This window comes from Sminthopsis crassicaudata, chromosome 3 (genome assembly GCF_048593235.1).
Source record: "Sminthopsis crassicaudata isolate SCR6 chromosome 3, ASM4859323v1, whole genome shotgun sequence".
Lineage (NCBI taxonomy): Eukaryota > Metazoa > Chordata > Mammalia > Dasyuromorphia > Dasyuridae > Sminthopsis > Sminthopsis crassicaudata.
The window spans coordinates 4,635,792-4,660,172 of record NC_133619.1 but is presented as its reverse complement, the minus strand read 5'-3'; the positions used below and the strand labels follow the sequence as shown (position 1 = coordinate 4,660,172).

Sequence of the window (24,381 nt, the reverse complement as noted above, 5' to 3'; positions counted from 1 at the left end):
CTCCACATAGAATTGTATATAGAGATATGTCTGCTGATACACAGTATCCTCATCTGTAAAATGGGTAATACCTATCTACCCTTGCTGTTGGAAGACTTAAATGTTACACATTTGTATAATAATATGTAATATTATCTATCCACCTAAATTATACACATACATAATCTATCCATCCACACATACATATAACAGAAATATAGGTACATATGTACACATACACATACATTTGTGTTTGTGTGTATGTGTGGAGATACTCACACACCCACACTCTCACACACACACACATACACACACACGCACACTCACACACCCACACACTCACACATACACACTCACACACACACACACACACTCACACATACACACTCACACACACACACACTCACACACACACACTCACACATACACACACATACACACACACTCACACACACGCACACTCACACACCCACACACTCACACATACACACTCACACATACACACTCACACATACACATACACACACACTCACACACACGCACACTCACACACACATACACACCCACACACTCACACATACACACTCACACACCCACACACATACACACTCACACACACACACACTCACACATACACACTCACACACACACACATACACACACGCACACTCACACACCCACACACTCACACATACACACTCACACACACACACTCACACATACACACTCACACACACACACTCACACACACACACTCACACATACACACTCACACATACACACACACTCACACACACGCACACTCACACACCCACACACTCACACATACACACTCACACACACACTCACTCACACATACACACTCACACACACTCACACATACACGCACACTCACACACACATACACACCCACACACTCACACACACACACTCACACATACACACTCACACATACTCACACATACACACACACTCACACACACGCACACTCACACACACATACACACCCACACACTCACACATACACACTCACACACCCACACACATACACACTCACACACACACACACTCACACATACACACTCACACACACACACATACACACACACGCACACTCACACACACATACACACACACACATGCTTTAATAGATAAGGATGTTTATGCTTTATGAAAGCTCTGGATGATGCTGTTTGTTGCTATTTAGCGTCATTGTCTTCACTTCCCTCCTCCTAATACTGGCATCCTCGACCCGGGGCTGGGCAGGGAGAAAACCCTCTAAGTGTCACGGAAACAAGAAGTGATGGCGTCCCAGCTGATTCTCCTTTCTTTCTCTCCCTCCTCCAGGACATCGCTCGCCTGTTGCAGGAGAGAGAGCTACAAGAAGAGAAACGGCGAAAGAAGCGCTCTCCGGAGTCCCCTTACGATGATAGCTACTCCTTGGCCAATGGAGGTATGGTGTCCAGGGCCTGCTGCCTCGGCCTACAGGGCTTGCCCGGCAGCCACTCCTTTTTGTTTGGGGGACCTGCAGAGGGGCCTCGGGGTCTGGCTCGCCCTCCTCTGTCCTGGGATCTGGACAGCGGCTGCCCTGGCTCTGATGCTAACAAAAGGACCGGGGTTCTAGTTGCTGACCAGAGTGGGAGAGAGAACTAAACTGCCCCAGCGGCCTCGGGGTGGGGGGGCAGAAACTTGGCTGTTGCGCGTCCTTTCTCCCCTCCCTCCCTTCTCCCCTTCCCTCCTTGGAGTATGACTCATATTTGGAGCGTGTCACATAGGGCCTGGCCCGGGAATGGGGGATGTGTGGGTGGGGGGTGACCTTCCCAGAAGCCTTCTCCAACATGCACCGTGCCGATTAAATACCCCGATGGAATTAATTGAGATGCGCTGCTACGGGGGACGACAGCTTCCTCTGGGCTACTTCCTCTGTTCTGACATGTTCCATTGATCTAGTTTGTGATTTTACATGAGATCCAATCTGCAAATTTTTCTTCACTTCTTCGTCTTAACGATCTCTGATGTTTAATCGAAAATAGCTTTCCGGTGGCGAGAGGTGAGGCCCCCAAGGGTGCTTGCTGTCTCCCCTGCTGTGCGCTGGTGGTGGAGCTTTCCTTCTCTGCCCCGTGTGTTGGGAAGGGTGAGCTGAAAACGGTCCTTCGTTTCCAGAAGGCCCCGCAGGGTTTCCTCCGTCCCCGTGGGGGCAAACTCCCTGCATCCCTGCTGGGCAAGATCCATCTCTTACTGTGGAGGGGCGAGTGCCCATTTTACCCAGAGACTGCAGAGGCAGATGGCTGTTAATGAGGTTCACGTCTAAGGTCTCAAAGGGCCAGTGAATGCACGGCCAGTATTTTTCTTTAATTAATGCCAGTAATAGCTTTCATTTCTATGATCCCTTAAAGTGGGTAGAGATGCATCATCTCTTCAGAGACTCCCAGCCGTGACTCAGACCCACTAGCATTCCCATTTTTCCTGATGTGAAACCGAGGCCCAGGAAGGTGAAGTGACCTCTTGAGGAACGTGCTGATAGTGAGTGTTGTAGGGTTTGAGCCCTGGAGCCTGCCCATGTCTCCCCAGCTTCCTTTTTTCAGAGGGGGCATTGAGCCCCTTACCCAGGAGCACCTGGGCATGAAGGGCCTTGACCCAGACTCAGATCCAGGTCTTCCCAACTACAAACCAAAAGTCCATCCGCTAGGTGATGCTGCCTCTCAGAGCCACTTGGGAAGAAGGGTGGTTGTGTTTGGCCTCTCTGAGGAAAGAGCTAGTCCTGGAGAAACTGAACAGGGCAGAAAACAAGAGAGAAAGTTGGGAGAGAGAGTGCAAGTCGCAGAAATCAGACATTGGAAGGAAGTTCAGACACCGGTGGGCCCAACCTCTCTGCTGTGGAGCTGTGTGAGCCCCTCCTCCAGGCCTAGCAATGCTACAGGGCTCACCCAGGGTACACACTGGTGAGGAGCAGAGCCGGGATCGGAACCAGGCCCTGTGGTGGCCTCCCGTGCTCCCAGGCCACGTTCAGGAAATGAGACGCCATGTCTGTCATGGTGTCCCAGTTCCCTGGCCATTGATGTGGGCCAGCCCGCCGTCCTGGGAACAGTGTCTCCAGCTAGCTCATCTTCCCCCAGGATCTCTGTACTTCTTAGGACCAGCCCTTTCCAACACCTCCCCAGCTCCTTCCCCACAACAGCGTCTTGGCTTTTCCATCTGTGTGAATGACTTGGCTCGGTTTGATTTGCACCTTGCTTGACTAATCGACTAACCCTATCTGTCCCTCCCGGCGGATCGCCTTTCCCTTTGATCAGCAGATCACAAGGAGCGTATCGGACTCCTTCCCCCATGAGCATTTGCAGATCCTGTTCGAATCGGGAGCCCTCCAGACGCCATATGCCGAAGGGACGCCAAATATAGAAAGCTCAGCTTGGGACCTGCTCACGGGACTGTTCCTTGGGGAGGCTGGCTCACAAGGAAGGGTCACGTGAGCAGATGGTGCTACAGTGAGACAGCTTTGGACCTGTGTATGTACACATGCACCTACACATTGTGTCTCTAATGTCCAAATACATGCATACACATGTGTGTGTATAAATATGTATTTCTATTTCTATTCATGTACATGCATGTGTGTATGTAATGAATCTTAAAAAGGCAGCCCAGATGCTTGGAGGCTCTATCTACTACCCCACTCTGCTTCTCAACCTGTGTGAGCAGGGGAGGCTATTCATCTAGTAAGAAATGCACACAGGCACATATGTTCTTCAGCCTGATCAAATCTAAATCTCCCGTGCCTGTGGCCAAAGCCAGATCTAGAAGAGGATCCATTGGGTTTCTGTAAGCATGGGAACCATACATCCTCCATGGATGAGCCATCGATGTTGTGAGGCCTTTGAGAGATGATTGTTAATAATTAATTACTTAATAATATTACTAATTAATAATACTAAGTAATTAATAATATTATTAATTACTTAATAATAAGTGACTTGGGGAGATCCAGAGTTCCCACTTTTTCTAAAATTCTCATTTCAAAGTCTGTGAAGGACGAGTTCCAATCAATTTTATCCTCCATCTTGTTCATCCCCACCCAGATTTACCAGGAATTTAATCTAAGGTGGCTCTAGCTCCACAGATTTGAGTCTCCATAAATTATTTATCTTTATTAACTAAAGGCTGTAAACTAGGATAAACTAATTAGCTAGCCAAAGGCTGGGTAATCTAGAAGTGAATGACAGAATCAAAGTTACCTCCCTAACTCCTCCTCTCATTATGATATTCGTTCGTTCTCATTAATTATTAATTATTAATCAGAGTCGATTGCCATCCTTGGAAATACTCATTTTTCCAAGGGCATGTAAACTGTGAATCCTCTGCCCTCTTTAACTTGGGTCAAAAAGTGACCAAATGATCATTCCCTTCATTAATGATTGATAACATTACGTGAAATGATTAATTAGCCAGAAACTAATTTTCTAAACCTCATCCCTATAAACATATTTACTCATAAAATTGTCACAAAATTTGATTTAGAATGAAAAGGATCCAGCGACACACGTGGAAGCCTTTGTTTTGGCGCCCGTGAGAGTGGGCCGAGGCGCGGGCCGTGTCTTCCTCAGTGTGGAGGGTCTCCCAGTGAGCTGATTTCTCTGCTGATGGAAGTCTGAGCCTACCCTGCCCTCCAAGTCTCAGAGAGCTGCCAGGGCATCAAGCATTTTGTTCAGGGACACACGGCCTGTATACCTCAGAGTAAGGGTAGTAACTTATAACGTAAGAGAAAGTGTGGTGTAGTGGATAGAGCATCCAGCATTGGAGTCGGGTGGCTATGTGACTCAGTGCCCCGGCAGTGCTTTAATTCTCTGTGCCATAGGGAACTTATGTTACCTGCCTCAGTGCAGGGTGTTTCCTCATTGGCAGCTTCCTAAACCAATGAAATCACAGGTGGAGCCCTCCGGAAGATGGCATCTTCCTCAACCACATTCAGACCTCAAAGGTCCCGTGTGAATGGCTGACTGGGTCACTAATTCTGTCAGCTGTGTGCGGCCTGCTTTTCCCACGTCGTCCTCTGACCTGCTCCTTGCAGATGCTGCAAATGCTCATGCCCTTCACTCTGCCGCACCAGCCTGTGCAAGCTCTCGGTTGATTTGTGAGCTCAGTGAAGCCATCTTGTCCATTCTGTTGCATGTTGAACAGGGCATCCCCCCTCCTTGTTGTATGAGTTGGTGTAGGCTGTTCCCGTGTGCTAACTCTGAGCTAACCTGCTTCTCTCTTTGTCGTACCTCCCCGCTCCGTCCCCAGATCCTCCAAGGTCAAGGAGGAACAGGGAGCTGGGTTCTGAGCCCTCAAGGTCTCGAAGGCAGCAAGAAGACAGGCCTGTGAGGCGGAGGAGGGACAGACCCAGTAGGCCTTCAGAAGACACAGATGAATGCCAGGAGCAGTATGTCGTGGAGAATTCTGTGTCTTCCCTCAGGCTTAGCAAGGGAAGGGAGGACCCCCAGACTAGCTGGGAAACCCAGGAAAGGAAACTCTCTGGACACGAGAGACTCCTGAGATCTCCCCTTCCCAAGATCGGTGGGGACGGTTTTCTGAGTGCGGAATCTGATGATTGGGACCACAGCTTTAGCCATGGTTCCGCGAGACATCCCGATGACTCTCGATCCCACCACCAAGACCGACTCTCGCCCAAGTGCTCCCAGAAGCCAGGGCCTCATAGGAAAGAAGAAAGGCATAAGAGAGACTGTGGGATGGGGGAATCCAGAGATAAAAAGGAAGGTCCCAGGACAAGGACGCCTGCCTCCTCCAAGAGGGAGGAAAAACACTATTTCGATGACACAGGTAATGGAGGACCGTGGAAACTAGAGACCTCTGTACACTGAGCCTGGCTGAAATGGGCAGTAGGTGATTTGGGCAGAGGCCTCTCTGTTTGTGAGCTCCTGGGTTTGAAAGCATTTGGGGGAATCAGATTCATTTCAGGGTCACTTACATGAACACACTGCCCTTTCTTGTCCTGGAAGTGAACTTAGTTGGGGAAAAGAGGAACTAGAAAGCATTTCAGAGGCGTAACTTCTCCTTCCATGTTTTGCTAGGACTCCCATGCCAAGGGTAGAGCCAGGGAAGTGCTCGATGCCAGGGGCACTTCAGGAGATGCTCGGTGGATTCGGGGAGGAGGTTAAATCCCTTCTTCCCCAAACAAATGAATAAACCCTTAATGTTTCTCCTTTCCTGGTTTCAGAAGAACTTAATCACAGAGATGATCAGATTAGGAGTAAGGCAAACAGGACTTAGAGGCAAAAACTTGGGCTTTTGGATTCTCTCAGAGGTACTTTTCACCTTTAAAGGTCTGTAAGGCTGATGTTAGAATCCCAGGTCAGCATCATCTGATGGACTCCGCCTGGCCCGGGGTTGGGACCACAGCTGGGCAAGACTCTAGATCCTGTGCAGCAGGCTCTCTGGGATCTAAACTGATATATCCTTATGTCAGTGAAGCTTCTAGGCTCTTCGCTGCTGTACGGCACAGACCGTCACTGTTGCAGTAGTAGAACGGTCTCAGGTACTATGTTCCTCACTGCGGTAATATTTTTTGGGATTAAACCGCTTTCCTCTTGGCAACTATTGATTTTGTTTCAGTGAGGTCTGGGCCCCAGAGAAGCATTTGGTCCATTATTCCTTTGGGGGCTTTTCCCTTAACTTCCCTGGAGTCTTTTAAAGACATATAACTCCACTCTTCAGAGAGTGTTGCCACATTAAAATGAGTGATTTGCTGATAAATCTCAGAGGTGCAATTTGAAGCACATCTCTGTCCTCTCTAACGCCAGCGGTGTTCTCTTATCTGAGTGTATTGTCAGACAACCTGAGCAGAAATCTCATGGGGAAAATGTGACAGCTTGGTGCTAGAAGAAGGATATTGGGGGCTGCCCTTCCTGCCTGGGGAGGAGAGCGTAGTGTCTACTGAAAGAGCTCACCATGCCAGGGCCAGATTGAAAGATGAGCTGGACAATGCTTTCTGTGTCGTTATAAAATAGGTGAATTTAACACTACAGCCTCTCATTCAGACAGGTGCCTGGCGTAGCACTAGGCAATGTTTATTTTGACATTTTTGCCCAGATCTATTATTTCATTGGTTTAGGAAGAGGAGGAGGGAACTTTCTTCACCAGTGCACGTGAGTCACACCTCAGCAGCTGAGAGTCTCAAAGTTGGCTGAAGATAGCAAAGGATTAAATGACTTTTCCCTTGACTACACAATCCACAAAGTATTAGAATAAAGAGATGAACCTAGGAATTCCTGGTTCTCAGGCTGGCTCTATTCAGTATTCCAAGCTGCTTCTAAAAGATTCTGGGAATATGAAAACAAAAGTGAAATAATCCCCTCTCACAAAGAAGTCACATGTAAAATGTACAAGGAAAAGAACTAAGGGTTTCTTGTTCCAAAGTCAGTCCTTCTCCTGCTGATATTTCTATATTCTTTCTATCCAGGGTCCTCCATTCTTCATCTAATTCAAGAGAAAAAAAAAAGGAAAATGCAGCTGTTCACAGTTCGGTATTGCATATTACATGTAGAAATCAAATACAGAGTCACTTTGAGTGAGAGTAATAGCAATCCAGGGCTGGAAATGGGATTAGGAAAAGCCTCTTGTAGAAGGTGTGACATGAGTTGGGTCTAATCCATGTCCTTAACTGAGGACCCACTGTCATCCTTAAGAAGGGGCCAATTTCACTGTGCAATGAATGATTTGTTTTTTCACTTCTGTCTGAAGCATTTAGCATCACCTACATTCAGGGTTTTTAGTCTAACAGGGATTTGCTCTTTTATCCTGAGGCATGGTAGATTGGAAAAAAATTCTCCCAGGCTTTTAGAAGTTTGGAAATATTCTACCAAGTTTCTCTTCCTCAACTCCCGCTTCTTGTGGTTGCTTTCATTTTTCCCACTTCTTCTTTTCTCATTTCCCATTTCTAGATGAGCCAGGTTGACTGGAATAAATGTCTAAAGTTGCAGCTGATTCAGCAACTCACTAAGAAAGGATGTGAGAGGGGAACTTTCTAAGCAGGCTTCTTGCAAATAGCTCCAGGCAGGTCTGTGAGCAAGCTGTGGATGTGAATGTGAGGAGGGTCTGCCCTTCTAGGAGCTTGTTTGCAGGAAACAGCTAGAACTGGCCCGGGGCTAGTGCCGAGAAAAGACGGGCATTGTACATGGTGCCAGGGAATGCCAGGTGCTCTGGGGAGAGTTCCTCATCCTCACTTTCCGCCCTGGTTGGGAAATGAGCAGGCTGACTGACTGCATTGAGTTTTTCTAGGAATGAAGCCAAGGGGGACAAAAGACACCATCTATACACCGCCGAGAATGACCCACAGGAACCAGGAACTGTACGATGCCGAAATTGCCAGGAAGCTTCAGGAAGAAGAACTCATGGTGAGCGAAGATGGACATGGAGAGATCCGGGCCAGATTTATTGAGTTTTTTTTTTGTTGTTGTTGTTTTTGCATAATCCCAGTGAAATTGGTTGTTCTGTGGTGCTCATTAGCCCTAATGGACTGGAGAAGAGATTTTGTGTGTGTGTGTGTGTGTGTGTGTGTGTGTGTGTGTGTATGAATGGGGGAGGGGGTACTTGTTTTTCTCTTCCATCTGGGTAAGTCAATGGCAGATGGATGTTGAAAGGCAGTGACAGCCCCTCACCCACCCATTCTCTCTTGTTCTGTTCCCTGGTCCTGATGACAACATCTCCTTTTGTCACTTACACACCAGTATCCCATGTGTCAGGTTTGATGATGGGTTCTGGGACAAGGAAAGTTATTAGTACAATTCCCATTGGGAACGTTCCCCACAGGGATCTGAGACGTGACAGCAGGCCTCTCTCAAACCTTCTCTCCAAACCCAACGGGGGTCTCTCATCCTCCAAAGTCTTCCCCAAATCACGTGGCTGCCCAGTGTCACTTCATTTCCACATTTCCTTCCCTTTCAGGCTAATCAGGTGGACAAGAGAGCCGCCCAGGTAGCTCAGGATGAGGTAAGTTACCCTGTGCTCCAGTGAGATCTGAGAGGTGTCCATCCCTGGCTTTAGTGAGATCTGAGGGTTATCCATCCCTGGCTCCAGTGGGGCGGCCTTTCCCAGCGACACTGGCTTTATCTTCCAGGAGATCGCCCGCATGCTCATGGCTGAAGAGAAAAAAGCCTATAAGAAGGCAAAGGAACGGGAGAAGTCCTCCTTGGAAAAGAGGAAGCAGGACCCAGACTGGAAGGTACTTTTGCCCAGCTCCTTTCCCCAGAGGCCCCACCCTTAAGGGAATTGGGTGCTTTTGGTTAACCAAGAGGGCCCTTTGCGACCCAGGCTGTCCACATCCTGGAGAATGAAAGCTAAGAGTCACTCTGGACTCTTCACCCTCCCTCCCACATCCAGTCCCTTGTCAAATCCTATCATTTTGACCTTTGAACCTATTGTGTAGGACACTTGTCTCCTGATGCTACCGCTACACAGGGCAGGCTTTTATTGCTTCACACCTAGACTATTGCAACAGCCTCATGGTATAATGCCATAGTTCATCCTCTACTGAGCTGCTAAAGTGGGGGTTGGACCAAATCAATCCCCCCCAACCCTGTTCAGTAAAGTCTGGTGGCTTTTTATTACTGGATCAAATTCAAAGTTTTTCCCCTCGATTTTAAACATAACACGATCCCTTCTTCCTACCGTTCTAGACTTATATCTGTTGCTAAGTGATGTGGTGAAAAAAGTACTAGACTTAGATCAGGAAGTTGTGAATTCAAATGCTTCTTCAGTTCCTTACTAATTGTGTGACCCCGGCCGAGTCTCTTAACCCTGTTTGTTAAGGCAGTGAAGTGGTACAGTGGATAGAGGCCTGGACGTGGAGTCAGGAAGAGACTCATCTCTATGTCTTCAGATCTCAGACATGTACTAGTGGTGTGACTCTGGACTCTCCACACTGTTGCCTCAGTTCCTTATCTAAAAAATGGGCTTGGCAAGGAAATGGCGGCCATTCCAGTGTCTTTGCCAAAAAAAAACCACAGATGGGGTCATGAAGATTCAGATATGAATAAACTGACTCAACAACACCAATATACATATATGTAAAAGTGTAATATATGCACGTGTATGTGTGTGTGTATATACACCCATACATATACACATATGCATATACATATATACACATACATACATGTATGTATGAATAAAATAGCACTGTCTTCTGGGATTGTTGTGAGCATCCAGTGAGCTGGTATATATGAAGAGCTTTGCAAATCTTAGCTCTACTGAAAAGGTCACTATCCTTAATACAAGAATGCAAGGCTTCTAAAGCCCTTTACACACATGGTAGCATTTTATCCTTTTCACAGTCCAGGGAAGGGCTGCCTATTTTACAGTTAAAGAAACTGAGGCACAGAGAAGTCATTTGTCCAAGGTTAAAAGCTAGCTCCTGAGGTTAAATTCAAGCTCCAAGTCTTTCTAACTCCAAGTCTGGTCTATTCTTAGAAAACAGAAAATATTTAAATAAATTTTAGCAAGTTTTTTTTTTTTTTTTTTTTTCTGATAAAGGCCTCATTTCTCAACTATCTAAAGAACTGGGTCAAATTTATAAGATTGCAAGTCATTCCTCAAATGATAAATATACAAAGGCTATGAACAAGCAATTTTCAGAAGAAAAAATCAAAGCTATATAGAAAAACTGCTTGGAATTGCTATTGATTAGAGAAATGCAAATTTAAACAACCCAGAGATACCACCTCCCATCTATCAGATTGGCCAATATGGCAGAAAATGAAAATGACAAATGTTAGAGTAGATGTGGGGAAATCGGAACAATCATGTTTTATTGGTGAATTTGGGGACTAACCCAATCATTTGGGAGAGCAATCTAGAACTATGCTCTGAGGACAATCAAACTGTGCATACCCTTTGACCCTGCAATATCATTACTAGTTCTATATCCCAAAGAGATTAAAAAAAAAAAAAAGAAAGAGGACTTATTTGTATAGGTATAATAATTATAGAGGCTCTTCTTATAGTGGTAAAGAATTGGAAATTGAAAATACCCATCAATTAAGGAATGGTTGACCAAGTCGTAGTACATGACGGTGTGGAATACTGTTGTATTAAGAAAGAACAAATAGGCTGCTTTCAGAAAAACCTGGGAAGACTGGTACGGACTGATGCAAAGTGAAATGAGCCGAACCGGGAGAATGCAGTATACCATAATAATAATAACTAGGGGTCCTGAGGGCTCCCTCTAGAATGCGTCGGATCACTGGAGAATGACGTGGCTACAATGATCTAAGACAATTCTGAAGGACTTATGGTGAAAAATGGTATCTAAGCCAAAGGAAGAAGTGATGGAGTCTGAATATAGATTGAAACATACTTTTTAAAAAACCCAACAAGCAAAAAAAAGAAAAAACACTATATTTCTTGGTTTCATTATTGTTATTTGTTCTGTTCTGCATTTTCTTTTACGATGGGGCTAATGTGGAAATGTTCTGCAGGACTGCATATGTATAACATTATTATCAAATTGTCTTCTCAGGGAGGGGAGTGGAGAGAAGGAGGGAAAGAATTTATTACTCAAAATTTTGAAAAACATTTTTTTTTACATAAAATTGAAAAATACTTTTTTTTTTTTTTTTTTTAAATTAAGCAATTATATCATCATCCAGTTTTCCTTAAGTTTGCCTTTTGTTTCCTAGTCTAAAACAGCAGAAACAACAAGGCCAAAGTCAAGAGAGGCCCATGAAAGCTCCTGGTCTAAGAATGAGAAGCCAACTCGGTAAGCTCAGCTTGGAAAAGGGGGACCTTTGACCTTGGCTTTGGGCAAGTGTTTATGCTGGATAGAGGTTGTCTGGAGTTTGATGAAGTGGCCCAGAAGGAAGAGAGGAAAAGGCAGCTGTTGAGAATACAATTTGGAAAGTCACACTCCCTCAGCATGATGGGAGTTGGGGGTGTTAGGGCATAAAAGTCAGGAGGTGGAATTTAAGTTAATGAGAAACTGATTGTCACATGTTATAGCCAGAATCCATACATGGAGGCCGAATCTATGTATGTGGGTAGCTGGGATAAAAGACTACATAATTCTCCCTTTTGCTGTTATTGCCATAACTCCATTTGGGGGTTTTCTTGGCACAGATTCTGGAATAGTTTGCCATTTCCTTCTCGGGCTCAGTTACAGGAAACTAAGGCAGATTTAAGTCCCTTGCCTAGTCTCATACACCTAGTAAGTGTCTGTGGCTGAAGATGAGTCTTCCTGGCTATTGTTTCACCACCTAGCTTTCCCCCCACCCCCCCTGCAACTTTTAGACCTTTATCAGACATCCCTGCCCTCTTCTCTGGCCAGATTTTGTTCCATAATTGACATAATATTGACATAAGTTTTCCTTATCCTTAAGGCATTCTGTTTTTGAAACCATTCTGAAGTCTCCTGTACAAACAGTTCTGTGGATTTCAGTGATGTCACTCGATTGCCTCCTTTTTCTGTTTTGCAACCATGGGGGTCAGCACAAATTATTTTCCCTTATCTCTTACTCAGTGGTTTGGATGGTGGTTTTCTGGGTCTAGGCAGCAAGGAGGATTTGCTGCCTGAAATGTGCCCTCCAATAGAAAGTTCCCATCAGACACTTAACTTGCCTGTTTTGGAAACGGCTTAGGAACAAATGGGTTTCTACAGATACTGATTATACAGTTCCTTCTAAGTTGCTGTTGCTGTTCATGACAGGCCCACACAGGTCCCTCTTTTCCATAAGAATCATAGCCAAGCGATTATCACACCTACTGTTAATATTCTAGCTACAGCCCTCGATCCCCAGGCTTCCAGTTTAGAAAATCTGGTCCAAAAGGAAAATGGGTATGGTCTGATCCGACTCATTCTAGAGGGAGCCCTCAGGACCCCTAGTGATTGCTGTTTCCTTTTCTAAATCCTCTCTAACCCTCCCTTTAATACAGGGGTTCTCAAACTACGGCCCGTGGGCCGCATGTGGCTGCTGAGGACGTTTATGCCGCCTGCCGGGTTATGGCAAATGGGCTGAGGGACGGAGACAGAGTGTGAGCTTTTATTTTTACTACAGTTTGGCCCTCCCACAGTCTGAGGGACAGTGAACTGGCCCCCTATTTAAAAAGTTTGAGGACCACTGCTTTAATAATACTTTTGAGAATTTTGCCAGACAATTAAGTCAAGTGCACAGCCTCTATTGTCTTCCCTTTTTGGATGTCAATCTACTTAACGTTCCCCGGGTTCTCTGGTACATTTCCCAGATCCCAGATGATGGCTTGGCAATCAAATCTATCATTTTGGGGTCTGCTGACCACGGGCCGGCTATCTCAGTCTTCTTACTTTCTTGGGTGGTATCTGGTCGGAGTATGTGGGCCTAAGCAGGGGAGTTTCAGATCTTTGACAATGATGTGGGAACGGATGTGCCTTTGACCTTCCAGTAAGGTGAACTGAAGCGATGGCTGAGCTGATGGAGAAAAGAAGCCAAAGGCTTTTCTCCTGGGATATCACCCAGAGCATCAAATCTCTTGGGCATTCTTGAATTTCCCTGGCATCTGGGCTCATGTGTCTGTGTGCATCTGTCTACCCGAGGCTCGGAGGCCCAGACAAGTGCCCATCTCAGTCTCCCTGGCTCAGATAGCTGCAATTATCTCCTCACTTCCTGCTTCCTTGTCCTAAATTGCTATGAAGTGTAACCTCAGCTGTTCTGAGCTGCCTTTCTTTCCCTGAGAGCCAGAGTGGTTGGGGGAGGGGGTTGGAGGGCCGGTACTTTTCAGGAGTCAATGGAGTGATCTGTACTCAGGCTTTCTATATAATGCTTTTGGTTATCTTCTGAAATGAAAGGAAAAAAAAAAAAAAAAGATCGGGAACGGTGAGGGGAAGTTTATTAAAAGAGAAATGAGGCCCAAGTGACAGAAGTCTTATTTTGAAAATACTCTGAATTATAAAATAATAATAATAATAATAAATGTTATCATTATATTAAATAATAGGTAATAATAAATAAAACAATATTATTAAAATGACAAAATTAATAAAAATATAATATCATAATAAAGAATCTGAACCTGGATTGGGCTTACTATAGTATTAATAAATCTCTAAAGCATGAGCAGTATTGTAGAGAAAAAATGGTGGCTCTGGGGCTGAAAAACCCCTCTCTCACCCTAATATCCTGTGCCAGATCTTTACCAAAGGTCTTTTTGTATTTTTCCAAAGACATCTTCTGTTTGAAAGGGCAGAAGGTAACGAGATGACTTCAGGAAATGCTGCTGCCAGATTCTTATCCCCTCCTTTGTGACAGGGTGCTCTAGCAGCATGTCTTTCAGCCAAAGTTCGGCCATTTTGTTTTTGTTTTTGGAAGGGAAATCCAGAGCTTTCTAGAAAACCTTTGTTCCTTAAGTCTAGAATCAGCAGCTGAGAAAGTAGCTGGCTCCTCTTCTTTCAAAGGCCATTTTAATACTCATTTAATTAATTAAAATGAAATTAAAAATACATTTTAATCCAGAAATAGTGTTTCTTGAGAGAGTGGAAAGGTGAAAGACGCAAGGAGGGAGAAAAGGGAGAGGACCTTTAGGGGCGTGAGCAAATCTTCATGCTGTTTGATAGTAGAGTCCTGGAAATTCTCTGCTGCTGTTTCCTTAAATGTATTTCCACTGAGATATGAAGATAAACCAGTGCTCATCTAAATTTTTCTGCTCCCAACCCATGATTTCCTCCATTTGCTGGGAAGGTGCTTTTCATACAGGGCACCTTGTCCATCTCTTAGTATATTGGGAGCCGTCCAGGTCACTTCCTCTTTGATCCATCTCGAACTCAGGACTTCGTGCCCATGAGGCCGGCTCTATCTTTTCTGCACCATCTGCTCCTATGCATATCGGCATATGTGCTGACAACTCCATCACATGGAGATGTCCTTTCCAATCCAGGGACAAAACAAAATCAAGCCTCGGTAGGTGAAGAAAATAAAGTCTTTTTGGCCGGTAGTAACAGTTCAGCAAATGAGATTTCTTTTAAGTAGAAACACGAGTGCGAAACAGTGGTTAGCACATCTGGGCTTGCCTCCCTCTTAAGTTCTCTTCTTTCATCAGGGGAGCTATCGTGCTTGGGATGTCTTAGGTCATGAATCCAATTCTTCCATCTCATTCAGCACTTCCCACTCTTTCTCAGGAAATTAGCAAAAGAAAACAAAATAACCCTCTTGGAAAATTGAATAAATTCAAAGATTCGGTAATTAGGAAAACAACATTAACAATAAGCTTTTTATCTCTGCTCCAAGGCCCATCCCTATTTTAATTAGCTTTTTTCCCCTTCTTGTAATATTCCTTAGTGACCTTTTACTTCTAGGAAGTGAAATCATTTTATAAACATGATTTGACCTTTTCAAGAATCCTCCCGGAGTGGGGCCAGCGGCTGATTTTGATAGGATTTAACAGAGCTGAAAAGCATCTTCAAGGTCACCTTCTCCAAACCCCTTGTGAAGGGGCTCAGAATAAGAAACTGAGGAAGCCAAGAGAAAGTAATTGAAGGATCAATGTTGCAGGCACTAAGGGTAGTCAGGGCCTAAGACGGTGAGTCCAGCCATCTTTGCTTGGCCCTCTAAGGGATTCACGGGCGCCTTTGCCCAAAGTGAGCTTGGGAAAGAGTGACGAGCCCTTTCTCAAGACTTTTTGCTACTTGAGCTGGAGGCTTTTAAAACTTTACTTTTCTTAATAATAAATTCCAGGATGAATGGGGCGGCAAGGAAAATGGACATTTGAGAAACGTCAGGGAAAGCATTTGCCCCCAACAACCCCCTTTCTGGAAGTTCCAGGAAAAAAGTCCACGCCATGTTTCTTTTGTGGCTGTCTCTTGTCCTGGATGGCCAAAAAGGCTCCAGAAATACAGCTCACGCTTGGGACGTTTTTTGAATGTGAGATTGGGCTTGAATTTTAGTCTGCTACCCAAGACCCTCTGCAAGAACTCATTAAGATCACAGCAGTCATTAGGAAAGTGTGTGACAGGCTAGCTGCCCATCCTGGAATCAAAGCATTGCACTGCCACCTAGTGGGCAGCAGGGTTCACTCATCTTGTCCACTCTGGGCTTGCTTCCCCTTCTCTTGCCCTATTTCTCTCCATTTTCCTTTCCACTTTCATGTCTTCTTATATTTATTTTTTTCTTTTTTTCCTTTATTCTATTGTCTCCCCGTTTCTTCATTTCTTTCCTTCTTTCCCTCTTCCCCCTATTTCTTTCCTTATCCAGAGCTGAACTTACTACATCTTGCCCTTCTTTTTAAAATATCCTTCTCTTTCCAAGTTATAAAATCCTTCCAGAATCCAAGTCAGAGTAGGGCCCAGCTTCTTGGGAGACCTATTTCCTCTTTCCCCAGAGTGAGTGTTAATGCTTACACGCTTTCTCTAACAGCCACGGGCTACCCTAAACCACTAGCACATCTGACGTCCCCGTCAGGTTTTGCTGACGTCAATGGGAATATTCTCTGTCAGACTCCTTGTGTGCCTTTTTATGCAGAGGGGCTGGAGGGGTATTCTGATGGTTTTTTGGGAAGGCCATCCATCTGTCACTGGCAAAATCCACAAAGTAGATCATTTGTAGCAAATTAATTCAATATTGAACTACCTCATTCTTTTCTCTAAAATCCCTTGAAGATTCCAGTTTAAATCATTTACTTTGTTGGTCAATAGACATTTTACCAAGTGTGTACTTATCTATGTGCCAAGAGCAGTAGGGATGCAAAGAAAGGAAAAAGACTGGCTCAGTGATCTCACAGTCTAGTGGGAGAGACGGGATGAGAACAACTATGTACAAAGAAAATATGTACGAGACAGACTGGCGATAATCAATAGAGAAGGTCCTGGGAATAATAGGAAACTGCCAAAGTTACAGGAGATGGATTGTAGCTAGGACTTGAAGGGAGCCAAGAGGCAGAGATGAAGGCAAGGAAGACGGCCAATGAGAATGCCTCAGTTGGGAACTGGAATTAGAATTGGAGCCTGAGCTAGTCAGTTGTCCTCGCGGTCCATGGCCTCCTCTCAAAGCTCTTTTATTCCCAGCATGGTAGACTAGCTGCCCCGGGCACCATCTGTGGTTACTTAGGGACAGAGCTGAGGAGAAAGCCGGGATTCCCGCCTTGGCGTCCATAGAGCTGTGCCAGCAGCTGAGGGTCAGCATTTCCATCACCACGAGCAGGGTGTAACCCTGACTTTTCTTTCAGGCCTCCACCCCCCACCATGGTGGATGCTGCGGACTCAGACTACACACACTTCTCAAACCAGCATAGTTCCACGCGGCCATTTTCCAAAGCTGAGTCATCTCACAAAGGTAGGAACGGGAAGTCCGGTGTTCTCCGGACCTGTAGGCCCTGGGAAGCAATTGGGGTGGGGCAGCTGCATGGGCAGGGCTGATTTCCCATCCCAGACCATGAGCTCTAATTCATTGTTCTAAATTTGGCAATGGAATTATTTTGTAATATTGCTGTCCATTGGGAGAAGGGAATACATATTTTTATAATACCAGCTATATACTAAGCACTTTAAAAATAATTAGCTAATTTGGGCCTAACAAGATCTTTGATAAGTAGGTGCTAGTATTATCCCCATTTTATGGTTGAGGGAATCAGAAAGGAAATAAATCTCTCAAGGTCACACAGCTTGTAAATGACTAAGGTCAGATTTAAACTAAGGTCTTGTTTTCTCCAGGCCTAAGCTGCCTGTGGGAGTGCAGGGAACCAGGGACCAAAGCTCAGGGGATAGGAAATAGTGTCGTGTGTGTGTGTGTGTGTGTGTGTGTGTGTGTGTGTGTGTGTGTGTGTGTTTTCCATAAACTGATATCTCTTTAGTCGAATTCTGGATATTTGAGTATTTAAAACAAAGTACAGTTGCTCAGTAGAAGTCAGGATCACAGAGTAAGAAGTGACTCTAGAGGCAAAATTGTCCATCCCAGAGCTGAACAAGGAATCCTTTGGCATCCAGCTTGATATGAAGGTATCCAGGCATCTCTTGGAGTCCTCCAGAGATGGATCTGCTCCCTTCCTCAACTTCTCCCCCCGTTCTACTTTTGCTTCTATAGGTAGGAGCTTTTTCTTACTCAGGGTAGCCATGAGCTCATCCGTGTCAGTATTGACTCCCATGAGGCAGCCCTTGCTTTTTTCCTACTTGCCCATCATGAGGTTCTTTCCTCACACTGATTCACTCTATTCACAGGTATATATTGTATGATTTTTGTTCACTTCTGTCCTCCCATAAATGTTACCAGGGGGTTCTCCAGAGAAGTAGAGAAGTGGTCTTTCTCATATTCTCCTGACATTCTGAGGATGCTGTTGGAGCACTTGATCCTCACTTAGTGGGGCCTCATTCTTGCCACGTGGCCAGCCCATTTTTTCCATCCACAGGCTCCTTTTAAATGATATCCTTGACCTTCACTGCTATGTCAGTTCCTTGAATGTCCTGGGTCATAGCTGATACAAGCCTGCCATGAACCCCTCAGACGTCTCAGGACTTTGGGGATGGCAGCAGAGTCATACAGTGTCACCAGAACAATCCACCCCAACCCACCTCCCTCCAAAACAGGAGGGGAAAAGCATTAATTTCAAAAAGAAGCTGTTCTCCACCTCAAGACTCTCTTGTCATCCATTTACTTTGTCTGCCTAAGGACTATATTAATAAGTAAGCGTACAACCTCTGACATACAGTAAACACTTAATAAATGCTTTGGCATTCATTGTCACCCTTTCGTGTACTTAGTGTATATATCATGCATATATCTAAATCTCTCCATCAACCACCTGGCTAGCTCTCTAAATTGTATTTCTCAGATACTCAAATTTGTATTTCTAAAATACTCAAAATGTTTTTCTAATCATCAGTAATATAGAATTTTTAAAAAAAATATAACTCTAGATAGCTTCTTCATCTGAAAACTACTCATATCTTCTGACCATTTCTCCATTAGAGGAATGACTTAAATTCTTATAATTTTGACTCAAGTCTCTATGTATTTGAGTAATGAGGCCTTTATCAGATTTTAAAAATAGTTTTCCATCTTTCTGCTTTCTTTTCTAATCTTGGTTACATTGATTTTCTTTGTAGAAAAACTTTTTAATGCAATCTAATTATATTTTTCCAGTTTTCATTTCATTGTTTTCTATCTCGTTTGGTCATAAAATCTTGCCTTCTCCATTTTTCTGACAGGTAAACTATTCCTTGCTCTCTTAATTTGTTTAGGGTTTCATCCTTTATGTCCTAATCCCATTTTGACCTCATCTTAGTAAATGGTGGGAGTTGTTGGTCTATGTCAGATTTCTTCCATACTGTTTCCAATTTTCCCAGCACTCTTTGTCAAATAATGAGCTTTTGCTCCAAAAGCTTAGACTAAATAAATAGACTTATTAAATAAATAGAGGGAGAAATTGAGGTCCTCCATTACTATAGTTTTACTGACTATTTATGTAACTCATTTAACTTCCCCAATTAAGAGTATGGATGCTATACCACTTAGTACATGTGTGTGTAGTATTGTTATAACTTCATTAAACAAAAACTAAAAACAACTAATTTCTATGTGATTCCCATTCCATGACCTTTCACATACCCAATGTGCCTTAAATTAAGAGACACAGCAGTACAGTACAAAATAGAATAGACCTGAAGTTTGATTTCTGCCTTTGTCATTTACTACTTGTGTGACTTTAAGCAATTTACTTTTTGAGTTTCCATTTCCTCATATGAAAAGCTGGAAGGGGTGAGGGAAGGAAGAAGGTGGATAAAATGACCCCTGAGGTCCTTTCCAGTTCTAAATCGATGGAGCTATTTTTTAAAGGCTCCTGAGCAGATCGACTAAAAATCAGAGAAGAGAAAAATGCTCTCGTTAGCTCAGAATGTAAATAATGGATTGTCTGGAAAGTTGTATCTAAGAATCTCTCACTGACTTTTTTCTCTGTATTTCTCTTTCTAGGTCACCGTTCTAAACAGTAAAGAAGCAGCCTTGAATCTGGCTGCCCATAGTCAACATTACTGGATTATATCCGATGCCTTCCTCATTTTGTTTCATTTTATTTTTTCTCCTAAGTTTGCACCACCAGAACTGTGTTCTCTCAACTTTCCCCTGGCCACTCAAAGTATATATTCATTTCAAAGGTTCTTATTGCTCTTGCTCACGTGGGCAGTATGGTAATCTCTAGAGCTGGGCTGCTGCCTCAATGCAGCCATTCCTTTGACGGAGGGCTTTGGAATCCTGTTGTGATCCAAACTAGCAGAGGGAAGAGTAGGCTTTGGTTTTTATCACAGAAAAAACTCCTAGAAGAAATCATTTTAGTTATTTGTGCACTGGGTGACATTGTGAGAGATAACATTTACTCTGCTCTGCAAGAAACTACATCCCCTTCCTGAAATATAAAATAAACTAAAAAAGCATGACATATAAAGGGACAAATGCCTTGATAAAATGGGAATCTTTCCCCTTCAGTAGCAGAAAGCAGAAAGATTCCTGTTATGTATAAACTCTAGCCCAATAGGAAAAGTGCTACAGAGCTTTTGCCTTGGCCTGGGCTCCCCTTCATTTCCTAAAGAATGGAGCTTGGTGTATTCTCCGTGGCAGAGCTCAAGTGACTTGGAGGGGTAGCCCTCGGCGTAATATCTGGCACTCGTTACACAGAGGTAATGATGTCTATCATCTCATAAAATATTTGTTGTTCCCAGTAAAGCCAGTCAGGAAAAGGAGAGCACGGATAAAGCTCCACTGACCCCAGAAATGCCTTTCCCTCTCCCCCCCCGTTCCCACTTAAATAATTTAATGATAGTGCTCATGCTTTCTCGGCTCTGAGAATGCAATCTTCCTTGGTTAGAGAGTACTTGTAGCCATCCTCATTGTCTCTTTGGCCTGGTGACATGGTGGCTATTTTCCGCTTGGGCTCAAAAAGGATACAAATCCATTTAACCCTCCCATGCGTTCTGCTTCCAAGTCTTGCTGATGCCCAAGATAAAGAACTCTTCAGAAAGAGTCTTCCTAATGTTCAGAAAACAGGAATTAATCAATGCCTTAGAGAAACCCAGTTTCTAGCCTTGATACTGTTCTCATGGAAGCTCTTTCCTTCCTTCCATGCTTGGATAATGGAAATGGAAATTAACCAATGGTAGTCACTCATCAATCCTGTTTTGGGGGGGATTTTCTCTTGGTGGTATGCACCCTGCTTGTTGCCAAGTATACTCCAGATAGAAAAAGTGTGAGTGGGTAAAAGCGGACTAGGATGCCACAATAAGTTGGTGTCTCCACCACAGTCAGTTCTGAAAACAGACTAAAATGAAGTCTCATTATGCGTGAGGGTCATGAGTGTACATAAGTCATTAGTTTGAGAACCAATTGGTACTTAGTGAATAGGGAGAAGTGTTTATTCTGAAGGAGAGAAGCAAGAGAGGTAGTGACTTAGGAAACCAGGAGAAAGCTGATGTCTCTGGAGATGACATCAGTTCATGAGGAAAAGCACATTTGAAGGTAGAATGGAAAATGGAACCTGCCAAATTCCAAATTACCTGTAGTGAGGCCTCTAATACTCAAACTGGCCAGCTCTAGCAATCTGGGTATTATTTTGCCTGCCCGGTTGTTTGTGTCCCACGTTCTGGAAGTTTGCCAGTCACAGTGACTTTAAAGGAACAGAATACACAACCTTCTTAAATTCATAATTTAGCAAACAATAACTGCCTTTTTAAAAACTTGACAAATGTTTATTTTTCTACTTTATGAAACAGTCACAATTTTCCCTTTTTCTGGTTTCCCTCATGTTTTCTCTAGTTGTATTTAGTTCCATGAAGTGTCCACAGGGGATGCTTCTGCGATGAAGTCCACAATGTCTCGGACACCTCCCCGGATTCTGCCCGTGGCTCAGCCGCTGGCATTGGGTTTGGACTGAGAATATCGTTTTCTGTGGTCATGGCTGGCCAATTTAGCATCACTTTAGAACAGTGTAAAGTGTCTAGGCTTTGAAAAGAAAAGAGTTTAAATATAAATTAGCCTCTTTACCTGTTAGATGTAACTAAAATCTTTTTTTTTTTTTTTTAAGAGGAGCAGTTTTTTTTTTTTCTTGCCAGAAAATGAAGTAAATACTACAGTCCATTCAGTTGAATCCCACCCTTCTTCCCTTGAAATCTAGACCACAATGATAATGTTAAGAAATACCAAAAAGGTCAGTTGTCTGCTCCAAACCCAGGGCACTGAATTAGTCAAATGGCCTTTTGCTTTAAAGTCTTATAACAAGATAGGAAATCTTTCTTTTACTCTTCTGACCCTCTCTGAGCCATGTGCAAAACTAACCTCTGTAGGGAGATTATTTCTTGCTTTAATCCTGTAACTGCAAACTCCCCAGCCCATCAGCTGTTGTCCCTTGGTCTCAAGAGCCGGGAATATTGTATTCCTCTGATTTCATTTCTTTGCAATGCAGGGCCTTGGCTTGCTGGGTCCTTCCCAAATGTAAGTGGGGGAGGAGCATCTAGGAAAGCCACTGGACCCATTACTGCCATTCTTCCAGTCATGCTCTCCTCCTAATGGGACATCGATGATCATATGCCACTGCCAACTGGATAGAGAGGCAGAAAGTTCACGAGATGCTTAAATTTCAGATGAAGAATAAGATCCTTCCAGATACATATTCCCCCATTCCCACCCACCCCTAGTTCTGGGGCCAAAGAATTGATGGAAAATCTGTGGGAGAGATTTAGAAATTTAGACCTTGAACTTTGAGGTTCCTTTCTCTTTGTTACATGGATGGTCTATTACAAAGACTGATTTCATGTTAAAAAGGAAAGGCCAACAAGAAGCTCCCTTTCCTGGATCAGAGTTACCATATTGATCCGACATCGGATGTTGCATCTCTGTGGTGGCAGAGAAGACCCTACAGTGTCTTCTGATTGCGTGTTTCTGATGATTGTTCATACCTTTCTACATTTTAGGATTTTGCCAGGTTGGGGAGTTTTACCAGGAACCAAAACAACCAATCTTGGTGGTGTTTGTTTTTGTTGTTGTTGTTTGTTTATTTGTTTATTATTTTTTAAAATATATATTATATATATTACTATTGGAAGACCTTCTGTACATTGAATCCTGTGCCAAATGTTTTATTTCAGAAACTGCTGTTATCATGGAAATATTCTACTTTTTGTGTATATGTTTTATTTTATATTCAGAGGCTTGATTTTTACTAAGTGTTGCCTCTATGTCCATTGGCTTTGGGATAGTTATTCATATTTTCAGTGCTAATTTAAAAAAAAAAAGAAGAAATATACTAGTCATAGCTGTGTGAAGTCCCCACTGTATTATAGTGAAACCCCATTATACAGGGGCCTTTTGATTTTTTTTTTTTTTTAACTGAGAAACAAAGCAGGATTAAGTCCAAGAAGGAAATGGGTCAATTCTGGGCAGCAAACACACAGGAAAAGTGTGATGGTCGAGTTTCCCTGAATGCTGCTCTTTTATCGTAATGCCTTTTTTATTTACACACATACAAATAAGGGGTATCCCTACAAAAGGAGTAAACCCATTTAGTTCCAGATGACATTTATTTATTTATTTAGTCTGCTTCGAGTCAGAAAAGTGACTATGGAAAGTGATTCTCCTTTCCTGTGTCTCCAGTGGTGCCTGCAGGTCACGAAGCCATATTTGCTTCCCTTTTATTGACACCAGCAACTCTTCCTTCCTCTGGGCCCTATGCCAAAGGGGAGCTTGATGGGGCCCTGTCCTGTTAATGCTGCATTGAGCAGAGTGTCAGCTAAATTCCTCTTCTTTCTGATGCAAGGAGAGATCAAGAGATGTGGAGAAATGTTGAAATCAAAGGTGCTCCTTGGTGCTGTCAAATCAAAACTACTCCTCGGGAAAGGGGATCTAGAAAAGTCAACCAGGGGAGAGGAAACCAGGACACTCATCAAAAGAGTCACTTTTCTGATGAAAGTTGCACTTTAAGACAAAGAAAGAGCGGTGTCTCTAAAGAGCAGTATTGCCTTAAACACGTTTGACTTTGCAGTCAAACATATCTTACTTCTTAACTGTGAGCCCCAGCCAGCTCTCCATTATCTCTGCTTATGGAGGGAAGGGCCCCCCCCCTCCATTGTGTGGAACATCTTCCTCCTGGGAGCTGCAAGCATGTTATAGATTGTATGGTTGTGGAGTTCACTTCTGATCATTTCATTTCTTAATCTATTGAATTAGTCGTTCAGTGAACAAAAACTTGTGGGAGGAAGAGATCCGATTCCACTGGACACACATTTATTAAGGGGCTAATATGTAGCAATCATCATCCTTGGCACCCAGGTTACAAAGTTAAAAAGGAAACAGCCCCTGCTCCTCAAGGAGCTTCTATTCTACCAAGGAGAGTAAGAAAATTACCCAGTAAGAAAATACCTGCAAGAGGTGGAAATGTTCAGTGGCCTGAGTCTCTCACTTTCCACTTCATCAG

At 43.8% G+C, this 24,381-nt stretch overlaps 1 protein-coding gene across 2 annotated transcripts in view; it reads left to right on the top strand.

The window, feature by feature from the left end:
- CCDC50 (coiled-coil domain containing 50) overlaps positions 1 to 23,210 on the top strand; it is a 75,781-nt gene extending 52,571 nt beyond the window's left edge. The window contains exons 5-12 of one of the 2 annotated variants that reach the window (XM_074297864.1): positions 1,327 to 1,432; positions 5,260 to 5,796; positions 8,254 to 8,369; positions 8,920 to 8,964; positions 9,092 to 9,196; positions 11,652 to 11,731; positions 17,158 to 17,264; positions 19,896 to 23,210. In XM_074297864.1, coding sequence (XP_074153965.1) covers positions 1,327 to 1,432; positions 5,260 to 5,796; positions 8,254 to 8,369; positions 8,920 to 8,964; positions 9,092 to 9,196; positions 11,652 to 11,731; positions 17,158 to 17,264; positions 19,896 to 19,915 — 1,116 coding nt within the window. In that variant the 3' untranslated portion in view covers positions 19,916 to 23,210. The remainder of the gene's footprint in view (positions 1 to 1,326; positions 1,433 to 5,259; positions 5,797 to 8,253; positions 8,370 to 8,919; positions 8,965 to 9,091; positions 9,197 to 11,651; positions 11,732 to 17,157; positions 17,265 to 19,895) is intronic. The other variant, XM_074297865.1, reaches the window with a different exon arrangement.
- The last annotated feature ends 1,171 nt before the right edge of the window (positions 23,211 to 24,381 follow it).